Source organism: Canis lupus, chromosome 9 (genome assembly GCF_048164855.1).
Source record: "Canis lupus baileyi chromosome 9, mCanLup2.hap1, whole genome shotgun sequence".
In the NCBI taxonomy this organism is placed as follows: domain Eukaryota; kingdom Metazoa; phylum Chordata; class Mammalia; order Carnivora; family Canidae; genus Canis; species Canis lupus.
In genome coordinates, this window is record NC_132846.1 from 48806880 (window position 1) to 48829151 (window position 22272).

General features: G+C 38.2%; 1 protein-coding gene across 6 annotated transcripts in view; it reads left to right on the forward strand.

The window, feature by feature from the left end:
* The window catches only part of LIN52 (lin-52 DREAM MuvB core complex component), a 111366-nt gene that overhangs the window by 27159 nt on the left and 61935 nt on the right, over positions 1–22272 (forward strand). Inside the window, exon 6 of one of the 6 annotated variants that reach the window (XR_012036898.1) lies at positions 14185–14292. The exons of 4 other annotated variants lie outside the window; for them this stretch is intronic. Coding sequence is in view for 1 of the 2 variants with exons in the window: in XM_072839312.1 (XP_072695413.1) it covers positions 12401–12609 (209 nt within the window). In the remaining variant the exon portion in view is untranslated. Of the gene's footprint in view, positions 1–12400; positions 12625–14184; positions 14293–22272 lie in introns of those variants that run through there. One more of the 6 variants, XM_072839312.1, reaches the window with a different exon arrangement.

Sequence of the window (22272 nt, forward strand, 5' to 3'; positions counted from 1 at the left end):
TCAACACTAGGGGAATATCCAAGTAAATTATAGTACCATCCACACAGGAGAAGACAATGCAGCCATAAAAATGTTAAAGCATTAAGGAGAACTTAATGACAGAAAACTGCTGATTGTATGTAAGGATAATTGCAAGTGAAAAAATTATAATGCACAACACAAAATCAAGTTGTTTTTTTTTTTTTTCTTTTTGGTTTTGTTTTTTGGTAGTGTGGACATAGACAAATGATGGGAAGGAAATACAGTAATATGTTTTTGGTTTGTTTTTCTGCCCTAGAGGAAGAAACATTTATTCTGCCCTATAAGCACCCGAAATGCACAAATGTTTTAATGCCTATCTAGTGATTTTTTTGTTCTTTAAAATTTTCTGAATTTTCCTTACTGCCCACAATGAGCACATTCTATTTTTGGATAGAGAAACTAAAGAAATAGAGAAAAATTGTATCCCATTCTAGAAACAAAATTATAGTTACATGAAAGATCTATCTCCTGATATCCTGTGCAGTTAAAATTTTAAACTCTTTTACTGACTGTTTCTAATAAATAAAAATGACTAGATCCATTAACAATAATTGATCACTTTAAGCAAGTGATGAATAGCTAGGGGAGAGTTGTGATACTTCATTTCCCATCCTTAGCATGTTCTTCCAGAAGTAGAAATTTGGGAATAAAAGGAGTGGTAGCCTCTTGGGTCAAGGGCAAAAGATGGCTTAGTTGGTGAAAGAGGATCTTTTCATAAGCAAACATTGGCCAAGATTTTGTCCAGCTTTGTTCTTTCAGCTTTTCTCACCTGTAGTTGGAGAACAATACTTTTAGTTTAAACTGTTTAGTAGGAGCAAAGAACTGTTTGAATGTATGAAATTGCAGCTCTTTGGATGGGAAGTAAAATGAGACCTCAGATTCGGGATACAAAAATATTCCACTGTGACATCATTTTTTTGGTTATCTAATAAACTTTCTAAAATGGAAGTATAATATATATAATGAAAAGTAAATTATAATTTACGGCTTAATGAATTTTCAGAAAATTAGTACTTCCCTGTGACCATGACCCAGACCAGATGAAGATAACCTTTCGAATATAAACCTTTCGAATATAAAGCCACCTTCAGGGATCCCTGGGTGGCGCAGCGGTTTGGCGCCTGCCTTTGGCCCAGGGCGCGATCCTGGAGACCCGGGATCGAATCCCACATCGGGCTCCCGGTGCATGGAGCCTGCTTCTCCCTCTGCCTGTGTCTCTGCCTCTCTCTCTCTCTCACTGTGTGCCTATCATAAATAAATAAATAAATAAATAAAATAAAAAAAAATAAAGCCACCTTCATGCTTTTCTCAGTAACTATCTGCCCCTTCCCCTAAAGCAAGCACTACTGTGACATATCATGAAAGAATTTTGTTTGTTTTTGAACTTTATGTAAATGGAATCACAAGTTACATACTCTTTTGTGTCTGGCCTCTTTTGTTCAACATTTTGATTATGATATCCATTGTCTTTAGTGGTCATTTGTTTCTTTCCATCACTGTGTGTGGTATGCTGTTGCAAGAACACAATACAATTTTTTTCATTCTGCCAATCATGAACATTTGAAGTGTTTCCAGCTTTTGGTAATTATAAATAAATACTCTGAGCATTAGTAGTATATGTCTTTTTTTGGTATATGCATTTTTGTTGTATATATAACTAGGAGTAGAATTGCTGGGTTATGTTTATATAATAGATGCTGCTTCCAAAGAGTTTTCCAAAGTGGTTATACCAATTTATAAGCCCTTTGGCAATTTCAGTTCCTCCAAATCCTTACTGGGAGACTTTTAAATTCTAATCATTCTGATAATTATAATGGTACCTCAATGTAGTTTCAATTTCCATTTCTTAATTATTAATGAGGTTGAGCACTTTTTCGTATGTTCATTGGCCATTTGGATAACATCTTTTGTGAAGTGTTTATCATACCTCTTGCCCATCTTTAAAATTGGATTGTCAATCTTTTAAAAATTGATTTGCAAGTATTATTGACATATTCCAGATAATGCATTCTTTGTCTGTTACATAAATTGCAAATATCTTATCCCTCTCTATGGCTTGCCTTTTGATTTTCTTAATGGCATATTCTAATGAGCCAAAGTTTGGGGTTTTTTTCTCCCAGCTTTATGTTTTGTCAGGTTTCAAATCTCTTTTAAATGTTTTAAGAACAGTACAATACTTATATACCCTTCACCTGTTCACCAGTTGTTAACATTTGTCACAGTTGCTTTATCTTTCCACATATAATTTTAAGTTTATTGTTTTATTCTTGAACTATTTGAGAGCTAGCTGCAGAAACCATGACACTTCATAAATACTTAAGCATAATTTTTATTTTTTTATTTTTATTATTTTTTAAGCATAATTTTTAAAGAGTGAGGACATTCTCCTACATATCTACAGTATAATTTTAACACACTCAAATTTACCATGATACAATATAATTGACATACAATCCTTATTCAGATTTCTCCGATTTATTTATTTATTTATTTATTTACTTAAAGATTTTATTTATTTATTTATGAAAGACACACAGAAAGAGAGAGAGGCAGAGACAGAAGCAGGCGCCATGCCGGGAACCTGATGTGGGACTCGATCCCGTGACTCCAGGATCACGCCCTGAGCCAAAGGCAGGCGCTAAACCGCTGAGCCACCCAGGGATCCCCAGATTTCTCCAATTTAAACACAAATTTTGAATTTTAGTATAGTTCGTTTTGGGAGTATTTTCACTTTTTGTTAATGCCACCCCTGTCATTTTAGCTTAGGTTATGATGTCAAAGCTCTAGTATCTTAGAAATGAATATTAAATTACTAGATATGTGACTTGGGCTGGCTGAATTCTTTTCTTCCCCTACTTCTTCTCCCTCATGGGGATATCAGAATATCATTATTGGTTACATAATAGAAAAAATTCAAGTGGACAAAGTGAAAGTGTGTTTTCTTACTGGTTTCCTGATTTGATATGTAAGTTTTCTGACAGCCTTACTGAACAATGCATTTTTAAATGTGTTATCATTTGTCATGTGGAAATCCTTGGAAAACCACTTTCTAAAAAAAAAAAGAGGAAAACCACTTTCTTTGAAAAACCAAAACATCTTTAACTGTTGACTAACTTGGGCACCGTATGACAAAAAAACTTGTATAATGAAGTAATAACTGAGTTGGTGTATATAATTATTTTAGAATTGGAAAGGAAAGAATAAGGAAGATTTTAGTCTCACATTAGTAATTAAAACTTCCATCACTTAATTATAAAAGACATCTTTTCAAATGTGTATGGAAACTATTATGGCTAGTAAGAAATAGTAAATTTGTAATATAAAATGGAAACAGCAGATCTAAGCAATGGAGGATTATTAGAAAAGTTGTTTGGGTGGGATGTGGGATGTGGAAACCACAGGGAATTACACTGGAGCCATTGACTTCAGTTGGATTATTAATGATTTATCTAAGCGCGGTGCTTATAGACCTTACAGTTTGACCCAGAGCGGAAAATCTACCCTGTGCAGTGGATTATTTTTAGAAATAGTGGAGCATACTAGATAGGTTTCTTTTGAGAAAAAAAAAATAATAACTTCATGAGGATTGGAACTACGTCTTGTGCAAATGAATCTGTGTCAAATTCCCCAGTCAACTATAAAGAAAAGCCAGTGTGAAGAAGGAAACGCATTGCTGTGAAGATGCCTGAGGAAAAAGAGCTTGTTTGGGCATCTTTGTTGTGAAGGTTTAGGAAATCACTGAAGCACTGTACACAATCTTCAGTGGCTTACTGTCCAGTATAGTTTTTCTTTTTCAGTTCATAAATCTTTTGTAGAAATGAATACATTGTAACTAACATAAAACATGTAAACAATGACTTTAAGTCCCTGTTTCTTGGTTCCAAACATATCCCCTGGGAGATTAGTATAATCATTGGCATTTCTGTGGACATTTTGTGAGGTTTGGGTTTTTTTTTTTTTTTTTTTTCCAAAGGATTTATTTGAGAAAGAGCACATGTAGGATGGGTATAGAGAAAAGCTGACTCCGTGCTAAGCAGGGAGCCCAACCCGGGCTCCATCCCAGGATCCTGGGATCATGACCTGAGCTGAAGGCAGATGCTTACCCGACTGAGCCACCCAGGTGCTCTGTGAGGTTTATTTTTAAGAAGAAATTCTTTTTTTTTTTTTTTAAGATTTTATATATTTATTCATGAAAGACACACAGAGAGAGGCAGAGACACAGGCAGAGAGAGAAGCAGGCTCCATGCAGGGAGCCCAATGCAGGACTCGATCCCGGGTCTCCAGGATCACGCCCTGGGCTGAAGGCAGACGCTCAACTGCTGAGCCACCAGGCATCCCTTAAGAAGAAATCCTTAAGGGGTCAGATCCAAGGAATTATATCTGTATTTGATAGGTTGATAAACTTAAGTTTGTCTGGTTTAAAGAAAGCTTTGTTGGGATCCCTGGGTGGCGCAGCGGTTTGGCGCCTGCCTTTGGCCCAGGGTGCGATCCTGGAGACCTGGGATCGAATCCCACGTCGGGCTCCCGGTGCATGGAGCCTGCTTCTCCCTCTGCCTGTGTCTCTGCCTCTCTCTCTCTGTGTGTGTGACTATCATAAATAAAAAAAGAAAAAGTAAAGAAAGCTTTGTACTAACTTATTGTAGTGAATAGCTCATAGGAATTGCTTTTTCAAAATATAGCTTTATTTGGAGCTCTATTGGAGCCTCTATTTGGAGTGCCTCGATGGCTCGGTCGATTAAGCACCTGACTCTTGGTTTCATCTCAGGTCATGATCTTAGGGTCCTGGGATTAACCCCCACATTGGGCTCAGTGCTCAGAACGGAGTCTGCTTGTCTCTCTTCCTCTGCTCCTCCCACTGCCTCTGCCCCTGTCTCTCTCTCTCTCATAAATAATTAAAATCTTTAAAAAAAATAAAAAGTACCTCCATTTGAGGAAACTATGGCTAGTGGAAAAACGTGATGGCCTGAGTACGATATAAGAGAAAGAACATTAGCTTAGAAATAATTAGGTAGGAACCAGATGATAAATAATGAGGGACGCCTGGGTGACTCAGTGGTTGAGCATCTGCCTTTGGCTCAGGGCCTGATCCCGTGCCTGGATTGAGTCCCACATCGGGCTCCCTGCATGGAGTCTGCTTCTCCCTCTGCCTGTGTCTCTGCCTCTCTCTCTGTCTCTCATGAATAAATAGATAAATAAATCTTTTTAGGAAGGAAGGAAGAAAAAGAAAAGAAAAGAACGAACAAGTGAGGGCAATATAGTGATGAACAGTTTGGGTTCTGGAGTCATGCAGCTTTATTATGCACCTCAGTCTACCACTTAGGCAAGTTTCTTAACTCTCTAAGTGCTCGTTTCTTTGTGGAATGGAGATAATAACCTTAGAACAGTGGTTCTCAGATTTTTTGGTGTCACTCTTAAAGATTCATGATGACCTGAAAGGGCGCTTGTTTGTATGGGTTATATCTGTCTATATTTACTGTTTCAGAAATTAAAAAGGAGAAAATTTAGAAATATTTATTAATGGATTTTAAAATGGGAACACATCCATTACATAGTAACATAAGTAACATTTTTATGAAGACTAACTTTTCTGAACAAAAAAATATTGACAAGAGTGGCATTTTTTTCAAATTTCTTTACTGTCTGGCCTGATAAAAGACAGCCTGAAAAAGATTTTCATATCTTCTTTTGCTTTCAGTGTTATATCTTCTGTTAGGTAGGCTCTAGAAAACTTCACTGGTCACTTATTAGAGAATGAATGACAAGGGTATCTTAGTATTATACATATAGTTTTGGATTCATGGACCCCCTGAAAGATGCTTAGTGATTCTTAGGGGTTTTCTGACCATACTTTGAGAGCTTTTACCTGAGAGTGTTCTTTTTATGATTTGATACAATATAATTTATAAAATTTTAGCATAGTGTTGGCACTTCAGTGCTTAAAAACTATCAACTTTTGTAATCATTATGGGAGCATATGAGAAATTTAAAGCATAGTAGGCATGTAATCATACTTTCTTAAAAATATCACTTTGCTAACATGATAGAAGATGGATTAATAATAAAAAGAATAAGGTGGAGACAGAGAAAGAAAGACAAGTTAGTAAGTTCTTCAGTAAGCCAGACCAAAATGATAAGCCCTTGAACTAAGATAGTAGAAGTGGAAATGAAAAATGAAGGATGGATTCTAGAAATCTGGGTAGTAGAATGGAAAGTCTTAGTGACTGGTTGGTTGTATTGGGGCCAGGGAGTTCTGGGCAGTTAGAATGAGGAATCAGGAATGACTCTTAGGGGCACCTATTTGGCTTAGTTGGAAAAGCATGTAACTCTTGATTTCAGTGTTGTGAGTTCAAGCCCCATTTTGGGTGCAGAGATTACTAAAAAAATAAACTTAAAAAAATTTTTCCTACTTAGAAATCTGGTAACGGAACATTTTAAAAATAAAAAAGAATGACTCTTAATGTGTATACCTTAAATTTGTACAGAGTTATATGTCACATATATTTAAATTAAAAAAGTCTCTTAGGTTTCTGGCTTGAATTAATATAGGAAGATCACTTTTGAGAAGAGAGATTAAGAATTCAGTTGTAGGTCTATGTGTAAGCAATGTATGTGGTTCTACCCAGGAGATAGTTAAATGTATGGATCTAGTGTACAGGAAATAGTTTTGAACATCATCAGCTTATAGGTTCTAGTTAAAGCCATCAGTGAGAAAGAGATCACCCAGGAAGGATGTGTGACATTAAAACAGAACTCTGATATGGTAGGCAGATTCTGACATGACCTCTCTGATCCCTGCTACTGGAATTAGGCCCTTGCATGATCTTATTCTCTTGAGTGTGGGCTGGGTCTAGTAACTGCAGAAGTGACAAAAAGACCATGACTTCTGTCTTGTTCTCCCTCATCACCTTTTCAGAAAAACAAGCTCCCATGTTGTAAGGATAGAGAGAAAAACTGACTTGGGGATTATGAGCCTGGTCATTGGGAACAGACTAGTTCTAATACTTACTAAACTTGACAACTTGTCTCTCTCTGACCTCATTTTCCTTGTGTATAAAATGGAGGTAGTAATAATAATACCTATCTTATTGGGTTGTGGAGAGGATTAAATTAATTGGATGACGATTATAAAATGCCTAGTATGAATCTTCATAACCTTGGATCTGGCCACAGATTCTTAATATGACACCAAAAAATACAAGCAACAAAATCAAAAATAGATAAATTGGACTCCATTAAAGTTAAAAACATTTGTGCATAAAAGGACATTATCAAGAAAGTGAAGTGACAACCCATAAAACGGGAGAAAACTTGGATTTCATTTATCTGATAAGACCCAGTATCTATAATATATAAAAAACTCTAACAACGCAACAATCAAAGGACAACCTAGTTAAAAAATGGGCAAAGGACTTGAATTGTGTATCCACAAATGACCAATAAGCACATAATAAGATGCTGAACATCATTAGTTATCAGGGAAATGCAAAATAGACACAGTGAGATGTCATTTCACACCCACTAAGATGACTATAATAATAATAGTTTTTTAAAACAGGAAGTAACAAGTGTTGACAAGGATATGGTGAAATTAGAGCTCTCATACATTGCTGGTATAAATGTAAAATGATGTGGCCACTGGGGGAAAGTGGTGGTTCCCTAAAGGTTAAACATAGAGTTACCACCAGACCCAACGATTCCACTGTTAGATATACACCCAGAATCGAAAACAGAAACTTAAACAAATATTTGCACATGTATGTTCATATCAGTACTATTCCTGTTAGCTAAACAATGGGGAAAACCTAGTATGCATTAACGGATATATGAATAACCAAACTATGGCAAATACATACAATGGAATATTATTCAGCCATAAAAATGGATGAAGTACTGATACAACATGGATGAATCTCAAAAACATAATACTAATAAAGAAGCCAGACACAAAAATGTCACATATTATACAATTTCACTTATATGAAATATCCTGGGTAATAAACCCATAGAGACAGAGAGCAGATTGGTGGTTGCCAATCAGGAGAAAGGATAGGAGATAGGGTAGAGGGGGAGTGACTGCTTCTAATGAGTAGAGGAATTTCTTTGGGGGTCATGAAGATGTTTTAGAATTTGGTATAAGTGGTGGTTACACAATATTATGAATATACTAAATGCCATTGAAATGTACACTTAAAAAATTCACTTCTGTGAGAAAAATGCATAGGATGATGTTTGACACCTAGTTAGCTATCAATAAATATTAGATTTTATTACTGCCTGATACAATTTATCATTTATTACTGCCTGATACCTTTATCATTAATTTAGTGGTGTGACCTTGGGCATCAGTTTCCTTAGTTGAAAAATGAAGTTGTTGTACTAGAAGACTCCTCAGATGCTTACAACATTAAAACTCTATTATTTTAAGACATTGTATTTAATTCATTTTGTGGGGAAAGCTGATTCTTACTCCTCCTAGGTTTCTCCTTTACTCTCATGCTACTGTCACACTCTACTGTCAAAACACTTCTGACACCACACATGGGTTTCTTTTCCCCAGTACCAAGCAATTCTGCGACACCAATCTGGATGTCCTGCTATTTAACTCAATTCTGACTTGCTGGAGATACTGTTAGATCCCACAGGTTAAGGGCTTAGTGCCACAGGACTCCCCTCCCTCCCACTTCAGATACCTGTTGAAAGTCCAGTTGTTGTCACTTGTGCCTGTGACCTGATCGACTGTAAATTGGATGTTCCCACAAACTCTTCTTGGGTTTGATAAGTTTGCTAGAGCACCTCACAGAACTCAGGAAAAGTTTACTTACTGTTTGCCAGTCTGTCGTAAAAGAATATGATAAAGAATACAGATGTACATCCAACTGGAAGAGATGTGTAGGGCAAAGTGTGTAGAAAAGGCACAGGGAACACCTGGGTGGCTCAGTGGTTGAGCATCTGCCTTTGGCTCAGGTCATGATCCTGGAGTCCCAGGGTCAAGTCCCGCATTGGGCAGAGGGTGCCTGCTTCTCCCTCTGCCTGTGTCTCTCTGCCTCTCTCTCTGTGTTGTCTCTTATGAATAAATAAATAAAATCTTAAAAAAAAAAATAGTTATAGAGCTTCTGTGCCTTCTCCAGATGAGCCACTCTACCAGTATCTCCACTTGTTTACCAGCCCAGAAGCCCCCAAACCCTGTACTTGGTTAATTTTTATGGAGGTTTTAATCACATAGCCATGATCAGTCAGTAACTGCATTTCCAGCCACTCTCCCCTCCCTGGAGCAAGGAGTGATATGAATGAAAATCCCAAGCTTCCAATCATGGCTTGGTCTTTCTGGTGAGCAGCCCCCATCCAGGAACCCACCACAAGTCACCTCATTAGAACAAAAGACACTACTGTCACCCAGGAGATAGATGCCAAGGGATTTAGCAACTCTGTGTCAGGAACTGGGGTCAAAGATAAATATTAGAACAAAAAATTCTCCTAGGGTTCTTACCAGTTAGGAAATTATGAGAGTTTTTAGGAGCTCTGTGCCAGGAACCAGGGGCAGGGACCAATATATATACTTTTTATTATCTCACATTCATACAGCAAATATTTATTGTGTACTTTCAGGGTACTGTGCTAGGTACCAAGGACTTAGCAGTAAATAAGAGAGATGGTTTCTGCAGTCACAGAGCTAACATTCTTGTAGTAAAGGCATTACACAAATAATTGTTTGCTGATAAATTGTTTTAAGTAGAATGTGGGGCAGAGGTCAAATGGGCAGTGATCGTTCCCCTGAGAAAAAGATACTTAAGTATGAAGAATGAATTGGAGTTAATTGAGTGAAAGAAAGGGAAATGAGCTGCCTAGAAGGAGTAGCAATTCTGGTTGTGGGAAGGAATACTAGAATGTCCTTGCCAAACTGAAAGAAGAATAATATGCCTGAAACAGTCAGTGACTGCTAAAGTAGACAAAGGCTGGATCATGTAAGACTTCTTATTAAGGGATCCCAGGGTGGCTCAGCGGTTTAGCGCCTGCCTTTGGCCCATGGCACGATCCTGGAGTCCCGGGATCGAGTCCCACTTCGGGCTCCCGGCATGGAGCCTGCTTTTCCCTCCTCCTGTTTCTCTGCCACTCTCTCTATGTCTATCATAAATAAATAAATCTTTTTTTTAAAAAAAAGACTTCTTATTAAGAAGAAAAATTAAGGATTTTTAAAATCTTATCCTTTAAAATCTTATCCTAAGAACACCAGGAAGTCATTGAAGGACTAAAGGAAGCAATATTCAGCATCTGGCCATGAAGAGAATGGTTTGGAGGGCGGCAAGAGAGGAAGTAGGGACACCAAGTAGGAGGTCATTGCAGTAGCCGAGACTGTGATGCCTAGGTAGTGGCCAGGGAGGAAGGTCACTGAATTTGAGGATTTAGGACAAAGTCTTGATTGATTTGCTGTGGGACATGAGAAAGGAGAGGGAGTTATCAACAATGAATCCAGATTTCTCCCCTGATCAAATAAATCAGTGGCATGTAAAGAACATTGGAAGGCCATCTGCTTTTGGCTGAGGTGGAATACAGGGACTAGATTCACTTTTCCACCTGGAACAATTTTTTTAAATGACAAAATCTATGAAACAGTGGTTTCCGAGAGACAAGTAGTGAATGAGATGAGCCCTGTGATCATCCCAGCTTACTGCTTTGAGAGTTTTCAAGCTGTGGTACAGGGAGGGGGACCCCAGGCAGAGATTGACAGACTCCCTGAGGTGAAGAAACAGAGCTAAGAGTTTGGAGAGACCAAGGCAGCTGGTGTTCACAGGACAGAATTCCAAAAAGGAGAAGGCTACACAGAACCCAGGAGATCTGTAGAGGATTCTCCTGGAGTCTCCAACTGAGTACCAGTCCACCCATTCATGTGAGTAAACTACTGGAGGCTGAAGAGAGTACCATCTGAAGGGATTGGGCGAACAGTGACTGACACCACAGGCCAGTGCTAGTATCTAGCCCCACCAGCCAGACCGGAAAAATCTCGTGATTCATAGGACTCAGAAGGGTTTTGCCTCAATAGTGGTAAATATGTTTGTCAAAACTTCCACACTGTACACTCCAAGTATGTGCAGTTCATATGTGAATTATATCTCACTACACTTTTTAGAAAGAACAATGGAGGAGGAACCGATTTGTGAGGAAAAATTATGAGTTTGGTTTTTGACAGGGGTTTGGCTTTGGATATTAATTGGAGACATTGTGTAGGCAGTTGAATGTATGGATGAGTGAGGTAGTTTGAAACGGAGTGAGGAGTGAGTGGAAGATAAGAAATGTAGATAATGCTTACCGAGTTCAGCTGTTAAGAGGGAGAGAGGTGGTTGCTAGAGGGAGAAGTAGAGTCAAAGTGTATTGTTTGCTTTTAGACAATAAATTTGTGTGTGTTTAGGGGGCACCTGGGTGGCTCAGTCGTTTGAGCATCTGCCTTTGGCTCAGGTCATGATCCTGGGATTGAGCCCCGAGTCGGGCTCCCTGCTCAATGGGGAGTCTGCTTCTCCCTCTCCCTCTGCCTTGCTTGTGCTTGTGCTATCTCTCAAAATACTTTTTTTTAAAGACTTGTGGGGATCCCTGGGTGGCGCAGCGGTTTAGCGCCTGCCTTTGGCCCAGGGCGCGATCCTGGAGACCCGGGATCGAATCCCACATCGGACTCCCGGTGCATGGAGCCTGCTTCTCCTTCTGCCTATGTCTCTGCCTCTCTCTCTCTATCTCTCTCTGTGTGTGTGACTATCATAAATAAATAAAAATTAAAGAATAAAAAATAAAAAGACTTGTGTATGTTTAAATTCCGGTGGCAAAGATGGGAGACACAGGTGAAGAGGGGTAAAGTATAAGTAAGCTTCCTGAGAAGGGCCAGGGTTTAGAGCACAGGTGTGCTGGCCTCAGGTTGGAAGATAGGGCTACTGTGTCATAATCAGAGGATGGGGAGAATAGATGATTATGCAGGTCTGTGCATTGATGGAAAGGTGAGAGAGTGCCTGTGTATTACATTACAGTGTTCCCTTTTCTGTGCCTCTGCAATTTAAATTGAATAAACATATCAGCAAATGAAGAGGTAATTAAATATGCTTTTAATGTGGAATGGTAACCAAAATTTCAGCATGATTTAGGAATTAAGTTGTTTAGTGGGTGGCTTAGTCGGCTAAGTGTCAGACTCTTGATTTCTGCTCAGGTCATGATGTCAGAGTTGTGAAATCAAGCCCCATGTTGGGTTCTGCCTCTACACTGAAGGTGGAACCTGCTTAAGATTCTCTCTCTCCCTCATTCCTCTGCCCCTCCCCTCTCTCCTCCTCCTCTCTCTCTCTCTTTAAAAAAAAAAAAAGGTTGTTTATTCTTAAGTACACTGGTATCTTCTTTTCCTATCCAGGCCATCCTTCAACGAATAATCAGCCCAGATCCTGTCCCACATTCCAGTGTGCTTTGTTAAGTACCACGCTTGTGCTCTTCCTGGGTTCTGGCAATCCTGAATATATTCCTAGTGTCAGTTTAGAATTCCTAAATGCAAGAGTGTTTCTAATTGAGATTTGGAGGATAACCAAGAAAAAAAGATTTGTTTGTATTTACAAAGTGACTTAAAAAAAATAAAGATAGTTTTATGGTCTTAAAGATCTCAGTTTGCAGTTTATTACACTTCTCAAAATAAAATCTATGTGGGGAAAACAGGTTCTAAAATGTAAAAGCCCTGCTGGGTTTTCTTTAGGATAAAAACGGTCCTATAGCATTGTAGAGAGATTAGAAATGGCATGTGTAAAGTGCTTAGCAAAGGTGTAAGTAAACCAAGTACATTGTGATGCTAATCATGTAACTGTATACATGTTAGAAATGAGAGACTGTAAGAACAAGAGATACTACTTATCTAACTGAAAATAATTGTTAAAGCCACAGAGAGTTTTTTTTGTAGTGTGTATTTTTTTTAAGATTTTATTTTATTTGCAAGAGAGAGCACTGAAGGGAGGGGCAGAGGGAGAAGGAGAAGCAGACTCCCCTCTGGGCAGGGAGCCCAACCCCAGGACCTTAGGGGAAGGCAGACGCTAAACTGAGCCACCCAGACACCCCTGTAATGTATATTTTTAAAAGTTAAATATGAGCTTTATTTTTTTGCCATTATAAAACAATACATATTCATTATAGAAAACATAAAGAAAGCAAAAATCAAACAAAATCACAGCATCCTAAAATGGTAGTCACTTTTAACATTTTAAGTGACCATTCTTCCAAGTCATCCAGACATCTCTAATCAATATTATACACACGTGCATGTACACACACACATATGCATATAAATATAAATTTTACGTGCATGGCATCATGCTATTCTTGTTCTACAATCTGCTTTTTCAACTTAGTTCATCATGGACATCTTTCAGTGTCTGTAAAAACATAGTAAAATCACTAGTTTTATGATTGTGCAGAATACCATTATATGGTTATTTGTCATGTATTTTTTTAATTCTCTCTTAGTGGACATTCAGGTTGTTTCCAGTATTTCACTAAACTAATTCATGCTGCAATGAGAATCCTTTGCGAGATCAAAGTGAATGGCACATTTAATGTTTTTATACATCTTGTCAAAGTGACCTCCACACTTGTCCAAATTATATTTCTGAGATTGGTAAATAAAAGCACTGTATTCCTCCAACTTAGCCAACCCTGGATATTGTTAAACTTTTAATACTTGCCCATTTTTTAAAAAATATTTATTTATTTGAGAGAGAGAGCACACAGAGGAAGAGGGAGAAGCAGACTCCCTGCTTGGCAGGGAGCCCAATGCAGGGCTTGATCCCAGGACCCTAGGATCATGACCTGAGCTGAAGTCTTAACCCACTGAGCTGCCCAGGTGCCCCCAATCCTTGGCCTATTTTATAGAAACACTATGTTTCAGTACTTTTTACATGCATTTCTTTGATTGCTAATGAAGTTGTTTATTGGCCACATGTTTTCCTCCTTTTATGAATTTCCTATTATCATTCTTGTCTCCTTTTCTGTTGGTTCAGCTTCCCATATTTAAAGGTGAGGAAATTGAGGTCTAAAGAAATGAAGTGACTTTCCCATGGTCAGCCAGTAATTTAGGGACAGAATTGGTAATCATAGCATGCTGGAGCTGGAGGGGGATCTTAGACATCATCGAGTCCCAATCCTCTAATGTTACAGATGCAGAAACAGAGGCCTAAAGATATTAGGTGACTTGACTAAGGACAGCTACACAGCTCATTAATGACAGAACCAGGAATCTGAATCGTGTCTCATGAAGTGGGAAAGGCAAGTAACATTTTTGAGCCTGCTGTGTTTCTTATATGTGTTTTCTCATTTAATTCTCACTATTGTTTTACTATTGTTGATCCTTGAATAATGCAGACATTGCGGCCCTGACCCACCGAGCAGGCAAAAATCCTCAAAGAACTTTTGACTTCCCCAAAACTTAATTACTAATAGCCAATTTTTGACCTGAAACCTTACCAATAATATAAACATTTGATTAGCACATATTTTGTATGTTGCATGTATTAAATACTGTAGTCTTGCAATAAATTAAGCAGAGAAAGGAAAATGTTTTTAATACTGTATTTGTCAAAAAATATCCACAGGTAAGTGGTCCCATGCAGTTCAAAGGGTCAGCTGTACTCCCATTTGAACAGATGATGTGAAAGAGGTTCATCTGTTGTTCAGAGAGCTTCAGTGATTTGCTCAGTCACACACCTAGTTATTTGTAAATCTGGGCTAGAATTCAAGTCTTGTGATGCTTGATCCAGAAGTATCATTGCCTCTTAGAGTAGTAACAGTAGATGTTTTTCTTGACTTCACTTAAATGTTCATTTGATAACATATGATTTGCCTCTTGAAAACTTGTAAATAAAATTCTGCCCCTGCTTGACAGTTCTTGTTTGATACTGGACACCAACCAAACATTTAGGAGCATAAGGAACTTTCATTTTAAGCAAAACCAGGTCAGGGGCCCCTGGGTGGTACAGTCCATTAAGCATCGGACTCTTGGTTTTGGCTCAGGTCATGATCTCAGTCTTGAGATCAAGCTCCGCCTTGGCTTTGAGCTCAGCAAGGAATCAGCTAAAGTTTCTCTCTCTCTCACCCTGTGCTCCTCCCTACACTCGCTTTCTCTTTCAAATAAATGAATCTTTAAGAAAAATAAGTAAAAACAGATCAAAGACCATGTCTTTGGCTTATGGGTGAATAGATTTGAGATCCATGAGCTAGATATAACTTAAGTTTTTGTGGTACAGATGTCTAGGTTGAAACTCTCAGTATTTCCTTAGAACCATTTTTATTCCATAGAGAGTAAAATCTTAACATATAAAATGAAAATGACATTTGGATTCTCTGAAGTGTAAAATGGACCTGAAATCATCAAGGGGTCAATAGGAACAAAATCGAAACCATGTCAATTACATCCTCTAGATATCAAAAAAAAAAAAAAAAAAAAAGTGCCCGTTAACTTTCATTTCTTGACAGGTCTCAGATTTTCAGAATCATATTAGAGCTAATTTGAAGCCTCATCCTACAGAGATGTACAATTTTGCTGGCACTGTTGGTTTGCCTCAGTTACATAGAAGTTAGTTGGTAAAAATAATGTGTTATGCGTTTCTGCTTTCCAAAGAGATCTTGTAAATGTTTGGGTTGATGGTTTTTTTAAACCTGCTAGTTTCATCTAACTAAGTTGGGGAAAATGATAGAGTGTGGCATGTGATAGAATCTTCCTTTTTTTTCCCCTTTACAGAGGATTTTATAGAACAGAGGGGCCAATAATTAACTTACATGATTCTAGTCTTTAATCATGGGGCTCTGTTAAGTGTCATTATTTAAGAAATAGACATAATTTCTTTGGTATGTTCTGATTTTATTGGAATAAGAATTACACATTAATTAGCACATAGATTCTGGTAAAATCAAAGGTTTTAGTTTCATTTTGCCTTTTTTTTTCCTTTATGTTTTTTTCCTCCCCTCCTGTAGCCTTTGCAACTGGAACAATGTAAAAAATAAAAGTTGAATGGTTTAGGGCCATACCACATTTCAGCTCAGGCTGAGACAGTTACCTAAGAGTAGAGGCTATTAGCTCAGTCCACTCCTGAAAAACAAGTATCACCAGAAGTAATTCTTATTCTAGTATCAGACATAACAGTCCTTTAAAATCTCCTTTGGAATGTTGAAAAGAGATCAAATGAAACCTTCAGAATGGTTATTTATTGGGGAAGAAGAAACCTCCAATTTCATTCACTCATTGTAGCTCCACTTTCTCATTTTAATGCTCAATCCACAGTGGCAATGGTAAAAGATGTCTTGCAGCTACAGAGATGGCAGTGGAGAAGGGACATCACCTTTCCATTTATGGCTTGTTGCAGTTTGGCCTGTTTACAGACAGAACTGCTCTGAGTTCTTCTAGTAGAGAGTGAAGAAAATCAAGGTAGCAGCAAGAAATCAGCATTTATACATGACCTATGAATTGGCTAATTTTTAACATGCAGTTAGTTAAGAAATGATTACAGCTTGAGGAGTCGTGACCTCAACTTTTCATCAGCTCCATTGGATTGTGCCTCAGTTTGGAAATGAAGGAGGTATGCGGGAAGTTTTAATTGTACCTGTGTGATTTATCCCTAGTCAGCTCTTTAATTTCTTCTGGCTGTCTGAGGTTTCCGACATGCTGTAAATTTCCCCAACTTTTTCATTATCTGCAATTTCTTTATGACTCGTGAATCGGAGTGGAGAGAGAGTATGGATTTACAGCGGAGATAAACATGTCCATAAAGTCTGTATCTGTGTCAGTAATTGTACTGCTGTCAGTGACTGTCCTGTTTTACAGGCCTCTCTTGGGAAAGGAACAGGCTTCACTACCAGCAGCACTTGAAGTGCTTGCTTTGATTTGCATTAACTTGCTGGGAGATTAGGTAGGGATGGTGGGATAGGAATTGATACTGGACCTTGGCCTTTCTTGTTCATTTATTTGTTTAAAGTCAGGGGACATTGTGTTGGATAACTGTGTACTGAAAACAGAACATGGACAACGTTTGCTTCCTAAGTGAAATGCAAACTTTATTGATATGGTAGATGTGAAAAAAAAATCTCTTCTAACTTCATGTTATATATTGCCTTTAAGATGACTTCCCATTTTCTGTCACTGTTGATAATTCAGCTTTCATCTTTCCATTTTTCTTTCCTTAGAATTAAAATACAGGATTTCTCTTTCAGAACATTCATTCCTCAAGTGGGGCCAGCTAGAGTTTTATAATGATTCCATCTCCCATATCTTAATTCTGAGCTATTAATGCTAATTGCTTGAAGTGGGGTGCCTTCAACCATTTGCCATGAGAAAGGAAGTCTTAAGTCATAGAGAAATTCTTAATATTCTGCGTTTAAAGACCCTTCAGGATTTTTCTAGCATTTTCTTAGAGCAGTTTGAAAGAAACCAAAGAGAAATCCTTTAAAAATAGATGGAGAAGCAACATACTTTTCTTCTAGTACATTTGGTATTGGAGACATCCCTCAAGAATCAGAACTGTCCTTGTATACTCTGAATCTTCTGCGGGGCAGCTTAAGAGTAGTAGGTGGCAGTACAGTTTAACAAAGAGAGGATAAGATGCAGGATAAATCTCAACCCTCAGTCAGCCCACACATCTGAGTAATATGGAGAGTTATCTAGTTGATTTTTCCGTACCTTTAACTTCTCTTCCTTCTTCTGCTTGCATTCTTTTTGCCATCTTTCTACCAGTAGATAGGAGAGGGAAGATTAAAGGAGATGATATGATATGAAATTGGTTGGCTTCTTTCCAGAAGCTTTGGTGAAAAGTATAGCTAGAGAAAATAGTAGCTAAAATGAAATGTGAAATTATCTGTGGTTTTAACTCTCTCCTGCTGCCATAATATTTTTTTCTTATTCAACAAGGGATAAACTACTTTTTTTTTGGATGAGAATAAGCTGCTCAGGCCCTTTATTTGTCAGTCTTTGCCTTTTAAATAGGAGCCTGCTCTCATTTCCCATACACCAAGCAGTGTTCCTAATGGAGTAAGTGACATTGTTAACCTAACTTTAGTTTGGGAAACTTCTAGTATATGCCTTCTAGGTCTGATGTAACAAACATACACGATAACCTAAAAATGACCAGCCAAACAAAACTGCAAGTTGTCCTCTTACCTTGGTGCTGTAACTTCTGGTTTTGTTCTATGAACTTAGCTAAGTTTCTTTAATGAATGCCATTTTGGAAGTGCTCAGGATCCATTTTGATGTCGACCTTCATTTTTTCTTTTGTCTTTTATCCATTTTATACAATCTGGTTGTTAGCACAAGTTTGGACTAGGTTAAGGAGTTTCACCTATGTGCCTGCTGAGTCAAAAGAATGAGATGTCTTGGTCTGACAGTAGAAATAAGCTTTCTGATTGCTCAGGTTGAAAGGCTTGTTATTACTAAGACTATCCCCTCCTAGAAAATAGTTATGTAAGTGGGGAGAGTATAATATTCTAGCTTTGCAAGGGAAGCACTTTTCTTCTGGTTGGAGGGGAAATAGTTTATGGTTGTCTGCTTCTGTTTCTGCTGCCATCAGCTGTCAAATCAGTAAAAACAAGGGTCTAATTAGCCAACAGTCTTAGTGTTGGAGGATAATAGCATTAATAAAGAAAAGAGCAACACAGGGATCCCTGGGTGGCACAGCGATTTAGCACCTGCCTTTGGCCCAGGGCGCGATCCTGGAGACCTGGGATCAAATCCCACGTCAGGCTCCTGGTGCATGGAGCCTGCTTCTCCCTCTGCCTATGTCTCTGCCTCTCTCTCTCTGTGTGACTATCATAAATAAAAAGAAAAGAAAAGAAAAGAAAAGAGCAACACAATAAAACATTATTTGAATATGAATTTGTGTACCTGCTATTCGCTGAAATGGCTCCACAGCAGGAATTGATAGCTTTGTATTAAAGGGTTAATAAACAGTGCTTGCTTCAGCAGCACATATATTAAAGGGTTAATAAACATAGGCACTGGAGAATGATTCCAGAACATGTCTCCAGATTGAAAAATGACAGGCAGTTCTTCCCTACTCTACTCAATCAGGCTGAGAATGGAATCCAAGAGTAGCCAGGCTTGAAAACTAAAGGGTGGGCTAGAGTATTGATCTGTTAACTGCTTGTAGAAGGGATAATTCTTGGGTGAAAAATCCTCAAATGCTGTTTTACTTTTTAAGATCCCAGACTTCCTTGGCTTGGTAAAGATTAAAAATCGTTTATTTCACATTTTCACATAAAAGAATATTAATGCCACAAATCGGTCAAGAAAGAAGTTTCTCTTCACTAACTCAAGAAAATAATGCAATTAAATCCGTTTTTCCTCCTACAGCTCTTTTTATGAAAACACGTTTTAAATACCCAGTGGGTCTCCAACCACCACTGATGTGTATACATGTACATACATACACCTACAAATACCTGTGTGTGTTTTTTAAATTTTTATTTATTTATTTATTTATTTCTCCTTGGACTCTTTGGAAGTAAGTTGCATGCATCAGACACTTTATCCCTAAATACTTCAGAACACATCTAAAAATAAGGACAGATGGAACACCTGGGTGGCTCAGCAGTTAAGCATCTGCCTTCCAGCTCAGGGCATGATCCTGGGGTCCCGGGATTGAACCCCACATCAGGCTCCCTGCATGGAGTCTGCTTCTCCCTCTGTCTATGTCTCTGTCTCTCATGAATAAATAAAAAATCTTTAAAAATAATAATAATAAGGACAGTTTCCTGCATAATAACTTAAAAAAAAGATTATTTATTTGAGAGGGTGAGAAAGGAGGAGCTAGGGATAGACGGGGGAGAAGCAAAAGGAAGAGAGAGAAACAGACTCCCTGCTAACCAGGGAGCCTGACCTGGGGCTCGATCCCAGGACCCTGAAATCATGACCTGAGCTGAAGGCAGACGCTTAACCAACTGAGCAAGCCAGGTACCCCAATAATACTGCAACTGTTATGTCCAAGAAACATTTACAATAATTGTAAAATATCTAATATCCTTTCACATTCAAAATTCCTCAGTTGTCCCTATAATCTTGTGTAGCTTTTTTTTTTTTTTTTTTTAAGATTTTGTTTATTTAAGGGAGAGAATGAGTGAGCAGAGGAGGAGCAAAGGAAGAGGGACAAGCAAACTCCATGTTCAGTGTGGAGCCTGATGTGGGGCTTGATCCCACGACCCTGAGATCATGACCTGAGCTGAAATCAAGTTGATCATTTAACTGACTGAAGCAAGTCCCCACACACACACCCCTTTTAAACCAAGATCCAGTTGAGATTCAAGCATCGCAAATGTCAGTACATTCTTTTTTTTTTTTTTAAGATTATTTATTTATTTGAGAAGGAGAGAGAGGGAGAGCGACAGCATGAGCAGGGGAGTGGGGGGTCAGAGGAAGAGAGAAGCAGACTCCTAGCTGAGCAGGGGGCCTGATGGGGGTCTTGACCCCAAGACCCCAGGATCATGACCTGAGCTGAAGGCAGACACTTAACTGTGTCAGTACATTCTTGATAGAACATTTATTTTTTTTATTTTTTTATTTTTTTATTTTTTCTTGATAGAACATTTAGTACTAAATTCTGTACATTAGCTCTTTTGCTAAATATTATCAGTTTTTTCCTGTGGGAAACATATATTTACTGAAATGACTATCATTTTCCATTTAGAATATTGAGTTTCAAGTTCTCCCTCTACAACAAGCCTGCTTTATCAAGCTTCTTTAATATGTTTCTGGTATTTTTTCCTTCTCCTAACCAAATTAGCTGTAGAATTGATCTCTCTCCAATAATTACTCCACTCTGCAATCAGAGTAATATTTCTGAAACATATTTGACATGTGACTTCATTCCCTTCTTAAAACCCATCAATGGCTTCTCATTGCTCTTGGGAAAAAAAAAGTAAAAAGTAAAATTATTCTCGTGTGATCTGGCCTGTCTCACACCATGCTTCCTTCTCTGACCATGGATATTACAAATTCCTCAAGAGGAAAAAAGGAGGTAAAGAATCTGGGGAACACCTTTTGGAAGAAATGAAACTTAAGGTAGGAATTGACGGCTAGTATTTGCATCTGGGCAGAAAGAAGACTTCAGACTGGAAGCAGTTTTTGAGTATGGATTGGTTAGAGTACTAGAACATAACATATGGTTTTAGAAGTGAGGAGGACCTAATTATGGAAGACCTGAAGGACCAGGCTGACCCATCATTTTCAGAAGTCTGATGGCTACCTCCCGGGAAAATTGAAGGTTGTGATGATGGGTCCGAGAGACTAGCCGGGAAGCTGTTGCAGTCTACAAATGCAATGCTGCTTATACTGGATAGGACAGTATGAATGCAAAGGAGAGGACAGTTGACAGATATTTGGGGGGGGGGGGGAATAGATACGAAATTGTAACAGAAGGATACAAGAATCAAAATGATTTTAAGATTTTAAGCCCCTGTGACCAGAAGAATACAATTTAGGGTGGAAATGGGGTACAAAGTGTTACAGCACCATTGAAATGGATTACTTAAACATCTATCAGTATCATAGGCTAAAAGATTGTGGATATCAAATCTGTTAGGGTAAGATTCAACTACATGTAACAAGAAATCCAAAATAATTGTGGCTTACATAGAGTAGAACTCCTTTTTTTCCACAAAAAGGAAGGGTGGAGATAGACAGGCCCAGGCTGGTAGTGCACATCACAGTGTCATTAAGGACTAAGGCTTCTCTCTTTCTACTCCACTTGCTTAGTGGCTTCCATCCATAAAGGATACCCCGTATTACAAGATGACTACTAGAGCTCTAGTTGTCAGGCCTGAGGTATAGGTCAGGAGAAAGTGGGAAGGAAAAGAGGGGCAAAGGAGGTTGGAGGTTCCCACACAGCTGACTTACTTTCCTTTAAGCAGCTTCCTAGAAGTGCCATAGAACTTCATCATCTGGACCAACCTAGCTGCAAAAGAATGTCATCTTTTATTCTAGGTGGCAATTTTGCTGGCTAAAAATTAGGGGTTTATAGATAGATAGATAGATAGATAGATAGATAGATAGATAGATAGATAGATAGATAGATAGATAGATAAGATAGATAAGATAGATAAAAATTAGGAGTTTTGTTAACAAGGAAAAGGATAATAATATTAGGATGAGCAATCAATATCTTCTGCCTCAGGTAACGAGATCTGTGTAAGAGCAATGATTGGTCAGTAGAAGAATGTGAGGTGATAGTTATGTTGAGAAAGCTCAGAATTAGTGATTTTAGAGGTGCA